The sequence below is a fragment of the Heptranchias perlo genome, chromosome 1 (genome assembly GCF_035084215.1).
Source record: "Heptranchias perlo isolate sHepPer1 chromosome 1, sHepPer1.hap1, whole genome shotgun sequence".
Taxonomy (NCBI): domain Eukaryota; kingdom Metazoa; phylum Chordata; class Chondrichthyes; order Hexanchiformes; family Hexanchidae; genus Heptranchias; species Heptranchias perlo.
This window is the reverse complement of record NC_090325.1, coordinates 152,183,052-152,204,221: the sequence shown is the minus strand read 5'-3', so window position 1 is coordinate 152,204,221 and position 21,170 is coordinate 152,183,052. Positions and strand designations below refer to the sequence as shown.

Here is a 21,170-nt window from a genome sequence, read left to right as displayed (position 1 = left end):
AAGATGCGCTTCAGGTGCCTTGATCGTTCTGGGGGAGCGCTTCAATACGCGCCACACAGAGTGGAACGCATTATAGTAGTCTGTTGTATCCTGCACAACATGGCACAACAGAGAGGGGTGCCGCTGGAGGAGGCCCCATCCACATCCGCCACCCATATTGACGACAATGAGGAGGAGGAGGAGGAGGAACGACCCATGGGCCGAACATCAGCTCACCTGGCTGCTCGTCAGGCCAGGGAGGCACTGATATGTCAACGGTTCTCCTAACACCAGACTGTCTGAAGAGTCCAGACCTCATCACGTGAACAGAGGAGCGGCCGTACCAGCCCCCTCCCCTGCCCCCTGCACGGAACAGTGGTGCAATTACTCCTGCACCCACTGTAGTATGACCCAATGGGTGGGACCAGGTGTTCGTCTTCATGGTGAGCCCCACAAAAGGGACCTATTGCACAAGCCGGTCAAGAATGGTGATTGAGTGATGCTTGCATCGTGAGACGTTGCAAGCATTGGTGTGGGTGGGTTGAGCGTGAGGGAGATGGATGGGAGGGTGCGTGTGCCACATGACCATGACATTGTATGGGGATTGGGGTGTGTGGTAGTGTTCGAATGGGGACAGGGGCGGTGAGTATGTGCAGGCACGGTGAGGATGATAGTTGAGTGGATGTGAGGAGTGATGCGAGAGCGTTGTGGTGGCAGTGCAGAAGGGGTTGTGTGGTGGTGGAGGTGATGTGGAAGACGGAGTGTGGGAGAATGCGTAAGTGTACTCACTTTGCCGGACCTAGTTAGGTCATTAAATCTCTTGCGGCACTGGACCCAGGTCCGTGAGATGTTGCCGCTGCTGCTGACCTCTGCTGCCACCTCCGACCATGCCTTCCTGGTGGTGGAGGGAGGGCACTTCCTCCCATCCGACGGGAACAACGTTTCCCTCCTCCTCCTCACCCCATCCAGCAGCAGCTGGAGTGAGGAGTCTTAAAATCTTGGGGCAGCCTTCCCCCTGGGGTGCTCCATGGTATTCTGGTCCTTGTTTGCATTGGTGGACTGCCCCTTTAAATAGAGCTCCACCAGCTCTCAGACGTCACTGGGCATGCGCAGTCCGCCGGCACGCAGCTGAGCAGCGGCAAACCCGGAACCAAAGGTAAGTGGCTTCAATTAGCCCATAATTGTGCGAGGAGCACACTGATTTCGCCGGGCGCGTTACCCACGCGCCCAATAGCCCCCCCACCGCGAACCTGCAGCCCTGCTAACATCGAGCCCGATATGTTAGAAGGATCATCAAATGAGGCCATATGGGTTGAACTAAGGAACAAAAAAGGGGCAATCACACTGCTGGGAGTGTACTGTAGACCCTCAAACAGTCAGAGGGAGATTAAAAAAAGCAAATATGTAGGTAAAATTCTGAGAAGTGCAAAAACAATAGGGCAGTAAGAGTAGGAGATTTCAACTACCCTAATATTAACTGGGGTAGAATCATTGCAAAAGGTGTAAACGGCACAGAATTCATAAAATGCATTCAGGAGAACTTTTTTAGCTAGTACATAGCAAGCCCAACAAGAGAGGAGGCAGTTCTGGTTTTAGGGAATGAAGCTGGGCAGGTGGAAGGAATATCAGTGAGAGAGCATTTTGGTGGTAGAATCATAATTCAGTCAGATTTAAAGTAGGACAAAGGTAGAACAGGAGTAAAAGTTTTCAACTGAGGAAAGGCCAATTTTACTAAGCTGAGAAGTGATTTAGCAAAAGTGGACTGGAAAGAGCTACTTGAAAGTAAATCGGGGTTAGAGTATTGAGAGGCATTCAAGGTGGAGATAGTGAGAGTTCAGAGCAAATATGTTCCCACAAAGAAAAAGGGTGGCACTCCCAAATCTAGAGCCCCCAGGATGTCAAGGAGCATACAGGGTAGGATAAGGCAAAAAAGGGAAGCTTGTGTCAGATCCCGAGAGCTCAATACTGCAGAAAGCCTAGAGGAGTATAGAAAGTGCAGGGGTGTAATTAAAAAGGAAATTAGGAAAGCAAAGAGAGGGCATGAAAAAATATTGGCAATTAAAATCAAGGAAAACCCAAAGATGTTTTATAAATACCTAAAGAGCGAGAGGATAACTAAGGGAAGAGTAGGGCCTATTAGAGACCAAAAAGGTAACCTGTGTGTGGAGACAGAAGATGTTGGTATGGTTCTTAATGAATACTTTGTCTTCACAAAAGAAGGGGACGATGCAGACATTGTAGTTGAGGAGGAGTGTGAAATATTGGATGGGATAAACATAGTGAGGGAGGAAGTATGAAGGGGATTAGTATCTTCGAAAGTAGATAAATCACCAGGCCCGGATGAAATGTATCCCAGGGTGTTAAGAGACGCAAGGGAGGAAATAGCAGAGGCTCTGACCATAATTTTCCAATCCTCCCTGGCTACAGGCGTGGTGCCGGAGGATTGCTTACTGTTGTTTAAAAAGGGAGAAAGAGATAGACTGAGTAATTACAGGCCAGTCAGCCTAACCTCAGTGGTGAGCAAATTATTGGAAAAAATTCTGAGGGACAGTGTAAGTCGTCATTTAGAAAGGCACGGATTAATCAAGGTCAGTCAGCATGGATTTGTTAAGGGGAGGTCGTGTCTGACTAACTTGATTGAATTTTTTGAGGAGGTGACGTGGAGGGTCGATGAGGGTAGTGCGTCTGATATAGTCTACATGGACTTTAGCAAGGCTTTTGACCAGGTCCCACAAGGCAGACTGGTCAGAAAAGTAAAAGCCCATGGGATCCAAGGGGAAGTGGCAAGTTAGATCCAAAATTGGCTCAGTGGCAGGAAGCAAAGGGTAATGGTCAACAAGTGTTTTTGTGTCTAGAACGCTGTTTCCAGTAGGGTTCCGCAGGGCTCAGTACTAGGTTCCTTGCTTTTTTGTGGTATATATCAATGATTTAGACTTAAATGTAGGAGGCATGATTAAGAAGTTTGCAGATGATTCAAAAATTGGTCCTGTGGTTGATAGTGAGGAAGAAAGCTGTAGACTGCAGGAAGATATCAATGGACTGGTCAGGTGAGCAGAAAGGTGGCAAATGGATTTCAATCCGGAGAAGTGTGAGGTAATGCATTTGGGGAGGGCAAACAAGGCAAGGGAATACACAATAAATGGGAGGATAGTGAGAAGTGTAGAGGAACTGAAGGACCTTGGAGTGCATGTCCACAGATCCCTGAAGGTAGCAGGGCAGGTAGATAAGGTGGTTAAGAAGGCATATAGGATACTTTCCTTTATTAGCCGAGGTATAGAATATAAGAGCAGGGAGGTTATGCTTGAACTGTATAAAACATTAGTTAGGCCACAGCTTGAGTACTATTTACAGTTCTGGTCACCACATTACAAGAAAGATGTGATTGCACTAGAGAGGTACAGAGGAGATTTACGAGGATGTTGAGATACTGGATGGGCTAAAAATTGATAAAGAAGAGGTACTAGAAAGGCTAGCTGTACTTAAAGTAGATAGGTCCCTGGTCCAGATGGGATGCATCCTAGGTTGCTGAGGGAAGTAAGGGTGGAAATTGCAGAGATACTAGCCATAATCTTCGAATCAACCTTAGATACGGGGGTGGTGCCAGAGGACTGGAGAATTGCAAATGTTACAACCTTGTTCCAAAAAGGATGTAAGGATAAACTCAGCAACTACAGGCCAGTCAATTTAACCTCGGTGCTGGGGAAACTTTTAGAAACGATAATTTGGGACAAAATTAACAGTCTCTTGGACAAGTGTGGATTAATTAAGGAAAGCCAGCACGGATTTGTTAAAGGCAAATCGTGTTTAACTAACTTGATTGAGTTTTTTGATAAGGTAACAGAGAGGGTCGATAGGGCAGTGTGGTTGATGTGGTGTATATGGACTTTCAAAAGGCATTCGATAAATTGCCACATAATAGGCTTGTCATCAAAGTTGAAGTCCATGGAATAAAAGGGGCAGTGGCAGCATGGATACAAAATTGGCTAAGTAACAGGAAACAGAGAGTAGTGGTGAACGGTTGTTTTTCTGACTGGAGGGAGGTGTACAGTGGTGTTCCCCTGGGGTCAGTGCTGGGACCACTGCTTTTCTTGATATATATTAATGACTTGGACTTGGGTGTACAGGGCACAATTTGCAAATTTGCAGATGACGTAAAACTTGGAAGTGTAGTGAACAGCGAGGAGGATAGTGATACACTTCAAGATGACCTGGACAGGCTGGTGGAATGGGCGGACATGTGGCAGATGAAATTTAATGCAGAAAAGTGTGAAGAACGAGGAGAGGCAATGTTATCTAAAGGGTACAATTCTAAAAGGGGTGCAGGAACAGAGCGATCTGGGGATATATGTGCACAAATCGTTGAAGGTGGCAGAGCAGGTTGAGAAAGCGGTTAAGAAAGCATACGGGATCCTGAGCTTTATAAATAGAGGCATAGAGTACAAAAGCAAGGAGGTTATGATAAACCTTTATAAAACATTGGTTCAGTCACAACTGGAGTGTTGTGTCTAGTTCTGGGCACCGCACTTTAGAAAGAATGTGAAGGCCTTAGAGAGGGTGCAGAAGAGATTTACTAGAATGATTCCAGGGATGAGGGACTTCGGTTACGTGGATAGACTGGAGAAGCTGGGGTTGTTCTCCTTAGAACAGAGAAGGTTGAGAGGAGATTTGATAGAGGTATTCAAAATCATTATGGGTTTAGACAGAGCAGATAGAGAGAAACTGTTCCCATTTGCAGAAGGGTCAAGAAGCAGAGGACATAGATTTAAGGTGATTGGCAAAAGAACCAAAGGCGAGATGAGGAAAAGCTTTTTTTACACAGCGAGTGGTTATGATCTGGAACACACTGCCTGAGGGGGTGGTGGAGGCAAGTTCAATTGTGGCTTTCAAAAGGGAATTGGATAAGTACTTGAAGAGAAAAAATTTGCACGGCTACGGGGAAAGGGCGAGGGAGTGGGACTAGTAGGATTGCTCTTGCAAAGAGTCGGCACGGACTCGATGGGCCGAATGGCTTCCTTCCGTGCTGTAATCATTCTATGATTCCATGTTGCCAGAACTGGAGAATTTTAGCTATGAGGAAAGGTTGGATAGGCTGGGGTTGTTTTCTTTGGAACAGAGGATGCTGAGGGGAGATTCAATTGAGGTGTATAAAATTAGGAGGGGCCTAGATAGAGTGAATAGGAAGGACCTATTTCCCTTAGCAGAGAGGTCAATAACCAGGGGGCATAGATTTAAAGTGATTTGTAGAAGGATTAGAGGGGAGCTGAGGAAACAGTTTTCACCCAGAGGGTGGTAGGGGTCTGGAACTCACTGCCTGAAAGGGTAGTAGATGCAGAAACCCTCATCACATTTAAAAGGTGCTTGGATGTGCACTTGAAGTGCAGTAACCTACAAGGCTACGGACCAAGAGCTGGAAATGGGATTAGGCTGGATAGTTCTTTTTCAGCCAGCACAGACACAATGGGCCAAATGGCCGTAAATTTCTATGACTCTATGATTCTATATCCTGTGAGTGGCTAGCATCACATAAAGGCAGCCTGCACCTCTTAAAGGCAGCCTGCATCACTTATTTGCAAAATATAACATACGGATCTGCACAGAGTCTGAACAGAGATCAGACATCGCACATGTAAAACACAGATGCAGGTCCCGTCGCTATGTTTACAAACTGTTGCGTTATGTTAAAACATTGAATAAAGACTGCGCACTACTAAATCCCACATCCTCCAATCTGCACGCCAGACCTCAACAATCTGCCGATCTGAATTTGTACCAGGCCTGCGAGTGTTTGTGCACCAAGGTTCTTTGCTGATGCAAAGAGGCCTTGGTACAAGAGGTGGATAGATGGAGGGGCATCCTATATCTGCAGGGATCAAGAGGCCCTCCAGACATATGCTCAAGAGGCAGTGGGAGGCAGTTGGGGATGAAGTCAATGCCAGGCACATAGCACCACGAACATGGATGCAGTGCAGGAACAAGTTCAGTGCTTTGACACAAGTGGTCAAGGTGAGTGAGGTCAACTGTCAAGTGGCGTCTCCTACCAACTGCACCATTAGCTGCATCCACTGCTCCACACACTACACTCCCCCATCAACCAATTACCAACAAGCTCTTTGCATCAGTACTCAGCTCTTTCAATCGGATACTTCCTCTCACCCTCACACATTATCACTGCTGCAAGCTGCACACCCACAACTCACAGGTCACACACACTGGCAGCTATCGAACCATGACAGGCACATCACCCAAACATCCTGCAGGACACTCACCAACACACGTCCAGTTTTCTTGCAGGAGAAGATGGTGCATAACAGGAGGCAGCAAGTGGCAGTGGCTCCATGGAACATGAACCTGCTGTCCTCTCTCAGGATGACAGTATTGCTATCCCAATCCTGCCACTCCGCCAGTTACCTTGCTGTTGCCTGTCAGCTAGCCAGCCCACTCCCTGTAGAGTATTGAAACTTTATTATAGGAACTTAGGAAGATAGTAACAGGAGTAGGCCATTTAGCCCATCGAGCCTGTTCCGCGTTCAATGATATCATGGTTGATCTGTGACTTAACTCCGTATACCCACTTTAGCCCCATATCACTTAATACCTTTCGTTAACAAAAATATATCAATCTCAGATTTAAAATTAGCAATTGAGCTAGCATCAATTGCCATTTGCAGAAGAGTGTTCCAAACTTCTACCATCCTTTGTGTGTAGAAGCGTTTCCTAACTTCACTCCTGCAAGTCCTGGCTCTAATTTTTAGGCTATGTTCCCTAGTCCCTGTGTAGGAGACCTCCAAAAACGGGTCTAAATGCACTAGCAGCCAGAAGCAATAATCCAGTAACTAACCTGTAAATCCTGCATGATCCCTTTAAATAGTGCTGGCGGGGGGTCCTCCATGCAGTTTACAACCTGTTCAGCTGTACAAGGTTAAGGCAGTGTTTGGCTGGAGTGTTGAGTTCCAAAATCACATCTGTTGCACACTGATTTAATGCATATTCCCTTACTTTACATGCTGCCGGCGTTCGTTATCTGCGCGTGCACAAACGCCTTTACCAAGATGGCATCTGGCGCACGTCACACTAGAAGCATGCACGTGCATTCCGGACGCCATTTTGGATCCTCAGGAGGCCGCCTAGCGCCCATTTTGTAGCCCATCAACTATATATATTGACAAATCACAGTAGTAGAAGCAATTAAGAGAATTCTCTCAACTCCTGGTGATACTGATTTTACTTAGCAACATCTTAGCATCTTAACATCACAACTCTGCCCCAGTTTCAAGACTATCCACAATTAATGCCATGAAAGATCAGATAGCATATTAAACATGTTACTGAGAGCCATTCACCCATCCTAATTATATTTTTAAAGATCCTTTAAGATAATTGTAGGTTACGGCACTTCAAGTGCACATCCAAGCACCTTTTAAATGTGATGAGGGTTTCTGCCTCTGCACACCCACACCTCACAGGTCACAAACACTGGCAGCTATTGAACCATAACAGGCATATCACCCAAACATCCTGCAGGACACTCACCGACACACGACCCGTGTTTGGCTATGTATTCATATAACTTTTCATGAGGCTATTCCTTGCAATTATTACCAGTGCTGGGATTTAGTAATCCACTATGCAAGGAGAGCGTACAGGGGCATCAGTCTGCTTGTGCACATTGATTACAGGGTTCTGTTTTTGTCCGAGCACATAGGCCCCATCACAATAACATGAATCAGACTTCCTTGATGGAAAGGCTTAAGCATATGTGCTGTCTCTCTCATGGACATTCCTAATGCTTGCTATAAATCATCACAGAGCTATTGATCTTTGGAAATTTTTTAATTCTCATGAAAATATCCAACCTCTCATTACATTGAAACACAGACCAATTAAAGGAGAATTGTCTTTATGATACGGTGCTTGGCAAACTTTATTTATAAACTAACAACATGATGACATTAATCGTATTGACGGGTAAAATTTCGCCATTGGCATATAGGGCTAGAAATTGGGCAGTCTAGCGCCTGTCGTTTTGGCGGTATGTGGCTTCCCGAATGTCCAAGATGGTGCCTTGGATGCGCGCGCATGCTTCTAACGTGACGTGCACCGGACGCCTTCTTGGTAAAGGGTTCAGCGCATGCACAAATATTGAACACCAGCAGCATGTAAAGTAAGGAGAAAATGCGTTAGATCAGTGTGCAACGCTGATTTAAAGTGATAGACACCATTTTGGGACTTAACGCTCCACTCAACGCACTGTCTTAACCACGACCATCTGAACAGACCTTAGAGTGCCTGGAGGACCCCCTAACAGCGCTACTTAAAGGGACCAGGCAGTATTTACAGGTTAGTTGCTGGATTATTGCTTCTGGCTGCTGATGCATTTGTACCTGTTTTTGGAGATCTCCTATACTTGAATACTAGGACAAGGGGACATAGACTAACATTTAGAGCCAGACGTGCAGGAGTGAAGTTAGGAAACGCTTCTACACGCAAAGTTTGGAATGCTCTTCTGCAAACAGCAGTTGATGCTAGCTCACTTGTGAATGCTAAATCTGAGATTGATAGATTTCTGTGAACCAAGGGTATTAAGGGATATGGGACTAAGGCGGGTATATGGAGTTAGGTCACAAGTCAACCATGTTCTCATTGAATGGCGGAACAGGCTCGAGGGGCTAAATGCCACTGCCACTTGCTGCGTCCTTTTATGCGCCTCCTTCTCCTGCAAGAAAGCGGGACGTGTGTCTAGGTGATGTGCCTGTCATGGTTGAATAGCTGCCTGTGTGTGGCCTGTATTGTGGGTCGGCGGCTTGCAACAGTGGTAATGTGTAAGGATGAGAGGAGGCATCTGATTGGCAGAGTTGACTACTGATGGAAAGAGCTTGTTGGTATTTGGGTGATGGGGGATGTAGTGCATGGAGCAGTGGATGCGGCTCGTGGTGCAGTTGGTAGGTGATACCACTTGGCAGTTGACCTCACTCACCTTGACCACTCGTGTCAAAGCATTGAATTTCTTCCTGCACTGCATCCATGTTCATGGTGCTATGCGCCTGGCATTGACGTCATCCCCTACTGCCTCCCCCTGCCTTTTGGGCATATGCCTGGAGGGCCTCTTGCTCCCCCCATCTCCCCCCATCTCCCCCCCCCCCCACCCAGATAATAGGATGTCCCTCCTTCTGTCCACCTCTTGCACCAAGGCCTCTGGTGCATCAGCAGAGAACCTTGGTGCACGCTCTCTCGCAGCCCTGGTACAAACTCGGACCGGCAGATTGGTGAGGTCTGGCGTGCAGATTGGAGGATGTGGAATTTAGTAGTGCGAAATCTTTATTCAATGTTTTAACATAACTCATCAGAGTGTTAACATAGGGACGGGACCTGCATCTGTGTTTTACGTGTGCGATGTCTGATCTCCATTCAGACAGCAGACTGTTATTTTAAGAAATTTTGGCTGCCTTTCAGTGAGACAGCTTCCCTTTAAGAGATTCGGGCTCCCCCTGCTGGTGGAAAGTGTGCAGGTCCTTGAATCCTCGTGTCAGGCCTGGTTTTTTACGCTGTGTCTGTTAAGTGTTCAGGCCAGACGAATACCTCATCCTGCCTGCGCCGCAAACACCAGGCGCGGGTTAATCGCGGGTCGCAATACTTCCGCCCGGTTTTGGGGGTTAACCAATTTAGCCCCCATAATGTCTTTCTGTCCAAAATTAACAAGGCTCTTCTACCCAAAACAAGAATCGGTTTGCCAAACACCCATAGGTAAGACTTACAAGGTGGTGTGCCTTGACTTCCAAAAGGCATTTGACAAAAGTTCCACACCAAAGGCTATTAATTCAACTCACAGCTGTTGAGATTGAGGGTCAACCCTGTAAATGAATAAGAAACCGGTTGAAGGCTAGGAAACAGCCCAGATTTTGCTGGAGCGGGGCATCTCACGGTGTGTCCTGTTAGTTAGACTTGCTCGTGCACGTTTAGGTTTTAAAATTTATTTGCCCACAGTGCGAGCTGATAAAGGTGGAGTGAGGGCAACGGGGCATCTGGGAACTTGATGAACAATGGGACCAACATTGTACCTCCTTAACTAATGATTAAAGGATTGAGAAATAAACAGAGGAAGGACTGAGAATGAGGGTGAATTAGAGTGGGTGAATTCAATGTCAAATCATAAACAGAAGGAGAAATAAAGAGAGGGAAAGAAAGATTGGATTGAGGGAGAGGGAAGAAAGAGACAGAAAGGAAAAGCAAGGGAAAAAATTTACACTTAAAATTTGACATTTTTAAAATCTCCAACAATTTACAACCTGAAGGAATGAGACTTCACATTTATCACTGTTCACTTTCTGGGCAAAAGAGGTTGATTGGCAGTCAGTAATGATTATCAGATCGTTAAAAGGGTACTTACACTGCTAAGTACCAGACTTAACTTTCTGTGGTGAGTTTAATGGGCAATTAATGTCCAAATGCAGCAACTTCACGAAAATCATGGGGAGGTTAGGGGTGAGATGCCATTTTCATGAAGCTAACAGTGGAGCAAAGTAAATCAGGCATCAACTTTTGGCGATTCATAATTTACGGGTTATGTCTTCCTCGCCACAAGTTGCTGGCCGATTAGCACATTTATAACGGTGTGCATTGTTTAGATACAGTTATGTTTTCAGCAAAATCTGGACCGAAACGACATCTCACCCTTAATCTCCCCTTGAGTACTCATTAAAGATATTATGTTATTGTGTTGGTGTTGGTGGGGGGAAGTACTTAGTGGGGTGCCTCAGGGCTCAATGGTAAGACCACTATAGTTGCTAATTTACATAAAAATCTTGTGATCTTCTGGATACTTTATGAAGATTTTGCCTTTTTAAAAACATGAGCTTGAAATGCCATCTACCAATGAGCCATTGTAACTACATACAAACTGCTGGATAGTGCCATGAATTATAATGAGAGTGGCAATAAAGTTCAATAAATCAAAGCTATTTTTATAATTTCTTTAATTCGGTTATTATGAACAAGTACTTTTACCAGCTTCATTTGTTTCTGCTTTGATATGCTTCAATTAAATATTTATATGTTCATAAAATAGTTTTATCTTTCTCCCTTGTAAAATAGAACTATCTTTCCATAATGCAATACCTATTTAGTCCATGACTTGCAATTACTACACTTAACCCAGTAATCGGCAATGTGACTTCGGGAAAAGGTTTTTCTCATTGTTCTATTGCAAGGGTGTCCAAGCTTTTTGTCTTTGAGGTGTGACCAATGGAATTTCAGGGTCCACATATAGGGCCCGATATTAGGAGGGTGGGGGATTGGCAGCTGGGGGTCGACTGTGTGCCTGGGTAACGCGCCCAGTGAAATGAAGCCACTTACCTTGGCTTCCGGGTTTCGTGCTGGAAAGCTGTGCAGCGGGCGGACTGCGCACCCACATCATAGGCTGTCAGCTGGAGGAGCTCTATTTAAAGGGGCAGTCCTCCACTGCCTGATGATGCAGAAAATAGGCAAAATTACAGCATGGAGCTGCCCAGGTGGAAGGCTGCTCCCAGGTTTAATGATGCCTCACTCCAGGTCTTACTGGATGCAGTGAGGAGGAGGAGGAGGAGGGAGGAGATCTTCCACCCGGTGGGCAGGAGGAAGTGGCCTGCTTCTGCCACCATGAAGGCCTGGCTCAAGGTGGCAGAGGAGGTCACCAGCACCACCAACATATCACCCACCTGCATACAGTGCAGGAGGCGCTTCAATGACCTAATCAGGTCAGCCGAAGTGAGTACACTTACTCATTCCCCTACACTCCGTCTGCCACATCACCGCCCCCACCCCACATCTCCTTCTGCACAGCCAACACTACTCTGTCACATCACCCCTCACACCCACTCAAAGCTCATCCTCATCTTACCTGCACTTACTCACCTCGCCAGTACTCATCCCACCACTACCACTCAACCCAATCCTCATACAATCTCATGGCTCTGTCTCATACTCACCCTCTCATGCATCTCTTTCACGGTCAGCCTCACCCCACCTGCCACTACCCGTGCTGCAGCCACAGGGCATGCATCACGTATGTGCAGTAGGAAGCGTAAGGCAAACGTGTCGTGAGCATGAAGGGGATGCACAAGGGTGTTTGAAGGTTTGTCAAGGTTTTTACTTATATTTGATTTCTGATCAACTCACATTACATATTATATTGTCACCACTACTGTCACGTCTTGGCCATTCTTGACTGGCTTGTGCAATAATGCTCTTTCATGAGGTTCTCCATGAACACCCTTGATGCCACCCATTGGGTCACCCTACAGTGGGTGTATGTGTTGTTGCATGACTACTTTGTGCAGGTACCTGTTGTGCAGCACTGTGTTGTGTAGCTCCACGCGGCGGAGGTGGACAGCGTGCCTGGCGAGGCTGGTGATGTTGCTCGTCCTCCAATGGAGTGATGAATGCAGCTACGGACCCCCCCAACCCCATCCTGACGGTGTGAGTGTGAGGGGGTCTGCAAATATGTTTGGACAGCAGAGTTTAGGGTATGATGTAATAATTTTGAGTGTGGAGACAACAGTGTGGCAGGCAAAACTTTGTCTGAGGTGACTGAGTTCCCTGCAGCAATGAATGAGGTATTCCCCCCAACTGTCAAGGAATCCTCTGCATCTCCCAATGGCTGCTGACTGAAACACGTCTGCAACAACAGGGAGTGTTTCCCACAGCATGGGAAACACGCTGAGGAGAGTCCAAAATCACATCCCTGCTAAAATCTCTTCCCAATGAGGTCTGTCAACGAACTCAAGTACCTCCCTAACTATCTAAACTGTCATCCCGTCGTCTTTAATTGCCGGTGGGAGTCCCGCATGCGGGGGCTGTGCGCACACCGATTCGCCTCATTAGGGAACCCGGAAGTGGATGGGTTGGAGCCGGGCTCCGGACCCGCTCCGGGGTTCCCCAATTTTAGGAACCCCCCCGTCACGAACGCACTTGCCATCCTAAAATTGACCCCATAATGTTTAAATCCATGTTCCCATTAATTTTAATATATTTCAAGTTGCTAATACTAACAGATCTTGGGGGCGGGGTGAATTTCCTCACCATTTGTGCCACATTTATCATGCTGGAATGGTGATGGCAATTTTTTTTTGCATGGAAAGTCGGATGAAAGCTGATTCTACCGACTTCCGTGTTTAAATGACCACACAAGTTTCCTTGTGATTCTCCAGATCTCCCACGATCTGCCTGCCTGTTCGACACAGGCCTTATTTGAATGTGTCAAAATGAGAGCCAATGGTGAAACAACCCGTTGAGTTTCCTGGAGTTAGACCACTGCTGTTCCATAGTTCAGTGAGGAGTAGCAGCTGTAAGGATCTTCTGTTCAAGGTGGAAGTGAGTTCCTGAAACAGAAGAGACAAGAGATCTTTAAATTCAGATGTCTGCAGGTCGGACACGATTTTTAAAGCAGTTTTTTTTGCCATTCTGCGTACAGACACCTACACTTGTGCTGACTGCTTCTCACAGAGTCGGACAACCGGTAAATTATCAAACCCTCTTGCCCACTACCACACCGACCCACCATCAGCTGGTCTGGCATTCCCTTTGGGCACCTATTCTCTTGCAGTTTCTAGATGCTACCTGAGGGCCTTGATCGCGGGAGGTAGTTGGCAGCTTATGGTCTGCAAAAGGCTCGAGTCAGCTTGATTCTTGGGCAGTGTCAACTCTCACATTCAACTTGTGTAGTGCTATGAAGGGGATGGCTGGAGTCCTGGCATATTTTGCTATCCTGAGAGACAGCCGTATAATGCATCTGCGACTCCTGAGTGGCTTGGTCCTCATCCTCCTCTTCACCACCATCATCATCTTCCTCCTCCTATGCCACCCGTTGCTGTGGTGAATCTGAAAGAAAGGAAGATAAAAGCTAAGAATGGGTTAGCCTCATATCATTGGAATTAAGGAGACAGAGCAGGAGGTGGAAGGTTGCGGCTGTGTGGTGCATCACAGAGATGACGTGGCAGCTATGTAGGTTTTCAGTCAGTAACCTGGCACCTGCCAGATGCCACCGACGTCGCTATCTCCCACAAGAAGAGCTGAGTGCTTCCCTACTAGCTCCATGGACTTCTCCTTGAAGAGGGTGTTTAAAAGTGGGTATGTCCCTCCAGTGGCCTGCCTTTGGCAGGAATTGTGTACCAATTTCCCCTGTAAAAAGATAAAATGACTGAGGGTAAAGCTAGCCAGAGTGTTGGGGGTATAAGGGTGTTGAGTGGAGGAAAGGGTTTTAGGGTTGTACATGTAAATAGTGGCTGTGAGGGAAGATGGGTACCCCCATAGTGCAAGATGCCAAGTTGTAGCCCCCCTTTTAACTAGAGTGCACTGAAAAGGGTTAAATGAACAAATGCTGCTTTAAGAGGATGAAAATGTGATGGTGCTCAGTCAGCAAGGAAGAAAAAGGAGAGGTGTGCAGTGTTACCTATCCTGCCCTTCAAGTGTTTCCCACAATTTTCCATCCACCTGCTTCACATGACACTGTTCTATTTTAAGTAACAAAATAGGAATTATATAGAAGTAGTGATCCAAGCATTGCTTTTATTTGCCAATTTAATCAGCGCTTTTAAGATTTGACTATTGCATTAGTACCTGCATTAGTTATTTATCATGCAATGAAACAACCAGGAAATGTGAGCATTTTAACTAGCAGTTGGAACTATTACTAGTGTTTCTCCCAGATATCAGGATAATAAAATGGTGAATAATGGGTTTTGTTAGTTTTTTGAGTTGGGAGCTTAATTTGGATTCAAATAACTACATGGAACAATTATTGTCAACTCTTAACTATCGTTGGCTAATTCGGATCATTGCTTTGTGCATATTTCATAGAATCGTAGAAAGTTACGGCACAAAAGGAGGCCATTCGGCCCATCATGTCCGTGCCAGCCGACAAAGAGCTATCCAGCTTAATCCCACTTTCCAGCATTTGGTCCGTAGCCCTGTAGGTTACGGCACTTCAAGTGCACATCCAAGTACTTTTTAAATGAGTTGAGGGTTTCTGCCTCTATCACCCTTTCAAGCAGTGAGTTCCAGACCCCCACCACCTTCTGGGTGAAAACGTTTCTCCTCAGCTCCCGTCTAACCCTTCTACCAATTATTTTAAATCTATGCCCCCTGTGCTAAGTGAAATAGGTCCTCCATATCCACTCTATCTAGTCCCGTCATACATTTATATACCTCAATTAAATCTCCCCTCAGCCTCCTTTGTTCCAAAGAAAACAACCCCAGCCTATCCAATCTTTTCTCATAGATAAAATTCTCCAGTCCAAGCAACATCCTCATAAATCTCCTCTGTACCCTCTCTGGTGCAATCACATCTTTCTTGTAATCATAGAATCATAGAAAATTTATGGTATAGAAGGAGGCCATTCAGCCCATCATGTCTGTGCTGGCCGAAAATGAGCCACCCAGCCTAATCCCATTTTCCAGCACTTGGTCCGTAGCCTTGTAGGTCACGGCACTTCAGGTGCACAATGTGGTGGCCAGAACTGTACGCAGTACTCAAGCTGTGGCCTAACCAACGCTTAACCTCCCTGCTCTTATATTCTATGCCTTGGCTAATAAAGGAAAGTATCCTATATGCCTTTTTAACCACCTACCTGTCCTGCTACCTTCAGGGATCTGAGGACATGCACTCCAAGGTCCCTTTGTTCCTCTACACCTCTCAGTATCCTCCCATTTATTGTGTACTCCCTTGCCTTGTTTGCCCTCCCCAAATGCATTACTGCACACTTCTCTGGATTGAATTCCATTTGTCACTTTTCTGCCCACCTGACCAGTCCATTGAAATTTTCCTGCAGTCTACAGCTTTCCTCCTCACAATCAACCACACGGCCAATTTTTGTATCATCTGCAAACTTCTTGATCAAGTTCCCCACATTCAAGTCCAGATCATTAATATATGCCACAAAAAGCAAGGGACCTAGTACTCAGCTTTGTGGAACCCCACTGGAAACAGCCTTCCAGTCACAAAAACACCCGTCAACCATAACCCCTTGCTTTCTGCCACTGAGCCAAATTTGGATCCAACTAGCCACTTTCCCCTGGATCCCATGGGCTTTTACTTTTTTGAGGAGTCCACCATGTGGGACCTTGTCAAAAGCCTTGCTAAAATCCATGTAGACTACATCAAGCGCCTTACCCTCATCGACCCTCCTTGTTACCTCCTCAAAAAATTCAATCAAGTTAGTCAGACACGATCTTCCCTTAACAAATCCATGCTGACTGTCCTTGATTAACCAGTGCCTTTCTAAATGACGATTTATGCTGTCCCTCAGAATTGATTCCAATAATTTGCCTACCACCGAGGTTAGACTGATTGGCCTATAATTACTCGGTCTATCTCTTTCTCCCTTTTTAAACAACAGTACAACATTAGCAGTCCTCCAATCCCCCAGCACCATGCCTGTAGCAAGGGAGAATCGGAAAATGATGGTCAAAGCCTCCACTATTTCCTCCCTTGCTTCTTTTAACAGCCTGGGATACATTTCATCCGGGTCTGGCAATTTATCTACTTTCAAAGATGCTAAACCCCTTAAATACTTCCTCTCTCACTATGTTTATCCTGTCCAATATTTCACACACCTCCTCCTTAACTGCAATCTCTGCATCGTCCCTCTCTTTTGTGAAGACAGACGCAAAGTATTCATTAAGAACCATACCCATATCTTCCACCTCCACACATAGGTTACCTTTTTGGTCTCTAATAGGCCCTACTCTTTCCTTAGTTATCCTTTTGCTCTTTATGTATTTATAAAACATTTTTGGGTTTACCTTAATTTTACTTCCCAGTATTTTTTCATGCCCTCTCTTTGCTTTCCTAATTTCCTTTTTAATTTCACCCCCTGCACTTTCTATACTCCTCTAGGTTTTCTGCAGTATTGAGCTCTCAGTATCTGACATAAGCTTCCCTTTTTTGCCTTATCTTATCCTGTATGCTACTTGTCATCCATGTGGCTCTAGATTTGGCATTCCCACCCTTTTTCTTTGTGGGAACATATTTGCTCTGAACCCTCACTATCTCCCCCTTGAATGCCTCACACCGCTCTGACGCTGATTTACCTTCCAGTCCACTTTTGCTAAATCACTTGTCAGCTTAGTAAAATTGGCCTTTCCCCAATTTAGAACTTTTACTCCTGTTCTATCTTTGTCTTTTCCATAACAATGCTAAATCTAACTGAATTATGATCACTACCACCAAAATGTTCCCCCATTAATACTCCTTCCACTTGCCCAGCTTCATTCCCTAAAACTAAATCCAGAACTGTACCCCCTCTTGTTGGGCTTGCTACATACTGGCTAAAAAAGTTCTCCTGAATGCAATTTAAGAATTCTGTGCCCTCTCTACATTTCGCACTGATTTTATCCCAGTTAATATTAGGGTAGTTGAAATCCCCTACTATTACTGCCCTATTGTTATTGTACTTATCAGAAATTTGCCTACAGATTTGCTCTTCTATCTCCCTCTGACTGTTTGGGGGTCTATAGTACACTCCCAGCAGCGTGACTGCCCCTTTTATGTTCTTTAGCTCAACCCATACGGCCTCATTTGATGATCCTTCTATCATATCATCCCTCCTCACAGCCGTAATTGTTTCTTTTTACCAATATTGCCACGCCCCCTAGTATTTGTTTGAATACTAGGTCAAAATGTCATTACTGCTGTTAGTTGCAGCTTCCCATCTTCCACCTATGTTCTTAAAATTTTACGAGCTTTGACTCACTTGGATATCACAACTTTCTCTAAGCTTGCAGTTTGATGTTGGCCTATGTTCCAGCTCTCAGACAAATTGGTTTATAAGCCCTTGACTAAGTCATAAATCAATAATTCTATCCATGTTTCCCAAATTAGAATGGGATTATGGATTAGATGTTGCAAACCATTGCTACTCTCGGTTCTTTGTATTTACTGCTATATACCTTGGAGAAAATGTGAGACTTGCTTAAGATTCAGTTAATTTGTGATTGATATTACATAATCTCTATTCTAGGGACTTTGAAGGCAACCAAATTGAAACTGTGAAGAATGGTACTTTTACGTATTGCACCCAGTTAACTGTACTGTAAGTAAAAAGATCATAGAAATCTACCGTCTTCATTCAAAAGGCTTCCCACATAACTCATGCAGATTATTTCATGGTTTCTCAGTAAACTTTCACCTTATTTCATTTAGTTTTAGTTTCTGAATTCAGTTCTTTAATATTAAATCATGCAAAAATAACAAACAATTTATTCGCAAGAACCCTCCTAAAACAATCAAACTTTCAAAATCCCATTTCACTGGTAGAGCTATCGGCTCTTCACCAGCTATTACAGCAGATTCTCTGTCCCAGCTCTAGTAAGGTAGAATGAGCTGTGATCTGAGGGGTAAAACCAGATAGTGGTATCTTCCCATGCATTCCTTGATTCCTTCATAAAATGTTGCTGATATATTCATCTCTTGCATGGTTGCCACAGCTTTTATTTTCATCTTTTTACACTACTCTTATTTTAAAAATGTAATAGATTTTTTTTGTTATTTTTCACATATCAAAATACAGCCTACACTGTATTTTGATATATCTTAATCAATATCTTACTGTTAAATCTCTTGATTGGCATTTCCATTTTCCTTCTGAATTCCAATCCATCTTGTCGCACAGCAGTATAGTGTGATTTGTCTGGAAGAAAACAGCTTTGAGAACTGTAAACTTCTATCTCCAGCCCTGAGTCCACAACCATTTGCCTTGTACAGTCGCCATTTTATTCACTTTCATCAATGATCCAAATTGGTTGATACAATTGATGGATTTACTTATATTGGCAAATATACTTTTGGTTCCAGATTTTAAAACTGTGAAAACCTAAAATAAAAATAAAAATAGCTGGAGAAGCACAAAAAAAGGCAGATTAACATATTGGATTTAGTCCTTCAGCAGAACTGGGAAGGATAGCCCAAACATTAACCATTTTTTTGATATTTTAATTGCTGATTGACCAGCATTTCTACCAGTTTCTGCTTTTGTATTTTGGTCATTGCGGATTCACAAAAAGAAATTACTATCTGACAGGAATTAAGCCAGGTAACAGATGCAGTAAATTAGTAACATATCCATATGTTCACCAGTCTAACATTTACATTCTTTTCAGGGTACTCCGCAGGAATAAAATCAGCTCTATACATGAAAGTGCTTTTGTGCCATTACAGAGGCTAGGAGAACTGTAAGTTTTTCAAGGACTGAAAGGAAATGTGTATTGAATTGCAAAGTTTAATGAAACGGGAGCAATAGCTAGGCTCTCTATAGGTCTAAATCCCAAGGCAAAATGTAGAGGTGTTTTGCCAGTTCTTAGCTAAACCAATAGGTTGAATGTCTTATGATAATAGAGCAGTCCATTTCAAGGGCAGGGGAAAACAGTCTGTCTTGCTTTCCTCCAAACATTTCTCCAGAGCATTTAAGTGATCTTGAAAAAGTCTTGAATGCATTTTCCTGCCTGTCCAAGTTGGCTGCATGGGGGAAAGCAACCTTATAAGGAATTGAAAAAGAGGTAGAAAACCTGTGACTGAACAGCTGGAGATGTAATGTTGTGCCACATTTTAGTCTCCTGAACAATGAGAAATATTAACGGGAGAATTTTATCTCCCGGGTGGTCGACCAGCGGAATGCTCATGCCTGCCCCCCGGGAGATGCTGCATGCCCTGGTCCATTTTAACAGCCAGGCCTCATTAACATTGATGCGGTAAACAGCCTGCCTGAAACGGGCATTTAGAGGCAGCTCTCCAGATTCTGGCCAGCTAATATTGGGTGGCTATACTCAGGTACATCGTCAGGGGATGGTGGCACAGCAGGGTTTCGCATACACGGGAAGGGGGAGAGCCCAGGATGGCAATGGCCCAAACTTTCTTTGTGGGGGCATAAGGAGCATTTACACTTACGCAGAGGCCTACGCTTCTTGCCCACCAGGTTTTATTGAGTAGCGCATCTGTGGCGGACACTCCGCTCAGTAGTCCGTTAAAATAGCTTTGAGGTCCTATCCACGTCATAGGACTCTGATTTACATTTATTTGTGTGGCTCCCACCTGGGTTTTAACTCCCATTCTTCCTGATTTCCGTCTGGTGGATGGAGTTAAAATTCCCCCTTGGGTGAGAAATTCAGACCCAGGAATAATGCTAACAACCTCACGTGACTTTACTCACTGAGGGGGTTATGAGCACCACCAACCTTTTTTTATATCATTATTTGATACTTCAAATTATTTTAAAGTTATGGCACTAACATTTGATATAAACAAAATAACTGACTTGCAAAATACTTGTGGTGTCAGGAAATTTCTAATCCACTTGCCCCACAGGCTCAAGGGATAATTCACTGCCCTGTGAATGATTTTGCATTGTCCCAACATTCACTGTTGATAATTCTGGTATAATTTTTGCCAGCTGTTGTTAATTGACCCTCAGGACACTGATGACAGGATTCATTGTTTTGGTGATGCATAGTAGTCAACAAGTTATCTACCGAGCTGCCAGAGCACCTGAGAGCCCAATATTGTACTCAAAAGTACCAGGTTAATTTTTAAAGTCCTCATCCATGACTGACTTAAGAAAATAGCGCGGGGCTATAATTTTCAGTTAATCGTAGCCCAAAGCTTGTTGATGTGAAACCCTGAGGGCAACAGAAAAAAGTTAAGAATTTTAAATATTTGAAGAATGAGAAAAATTGAGGTAATTTTCCAGCTTCTTGCTGGCATTGAGAAGCTTGCCTCCAGCAATGCACATCTATTTATTTAACTTCCCTGCCGAGGGCACAAAGTTGGAAATTTATCCTTACAGTATATTACTTATAAATAAACAAGCAAAATTTAAATAATAAAAATAGGAGAGGATCGAGACATTGAGGGAAAATCCAAAGAGCGAGCAAGCAGAAAAAACATCTTACAAAAAAAAAGTAATGAATTTTAAATGCTTACTTTAGGAGTTCGAGGTTAATATTAAAAAAACAAAGCTACTTCTGACTAGCATTATCACTGTAATGATAGAGCTTGTCGTAGCATCATGGTGAGATTTTTTAAAATAAAAAATGAGCTTACCACAGAAGCCTAGAAATCTCCAGAACCACTGGCAATCTAAAGATTAAAACATTAAAGGTACCATTCATAAAAATTGGAGGCCATATAAATTTGAAATTATATTTAAGTACCCAGTTGATAGAATACA

At 44.4% G+C, this 21,170-nt stretch overlaps 1 protein-coding gene across 1 annotated transcript in view; it reads left to right on the top strand.

Annotated features, from left to right (window-relative positions):
• rxfp1 (relaxin family peptide receptor 1) overlaps positions 1-21,170 on the top strand; it is a 200,509-nt gene that overhangs the window by 139,323 nt on the left and 40,016 nt on the right. The window contains exons 10-11 of the mRNA XM_067969164.1: positions 17,970-18,041; positions 19,108-19,179. Of these exons, the coding sequence (XP_067825265.1) occupies positions 17,970-18,041; positions 19,108-19,179 (144 nt within the window). The remainder of the gene's footprint in view (positions 1-17,969; positions 18,042-19,107; positions 19,180-21,170) is intronic.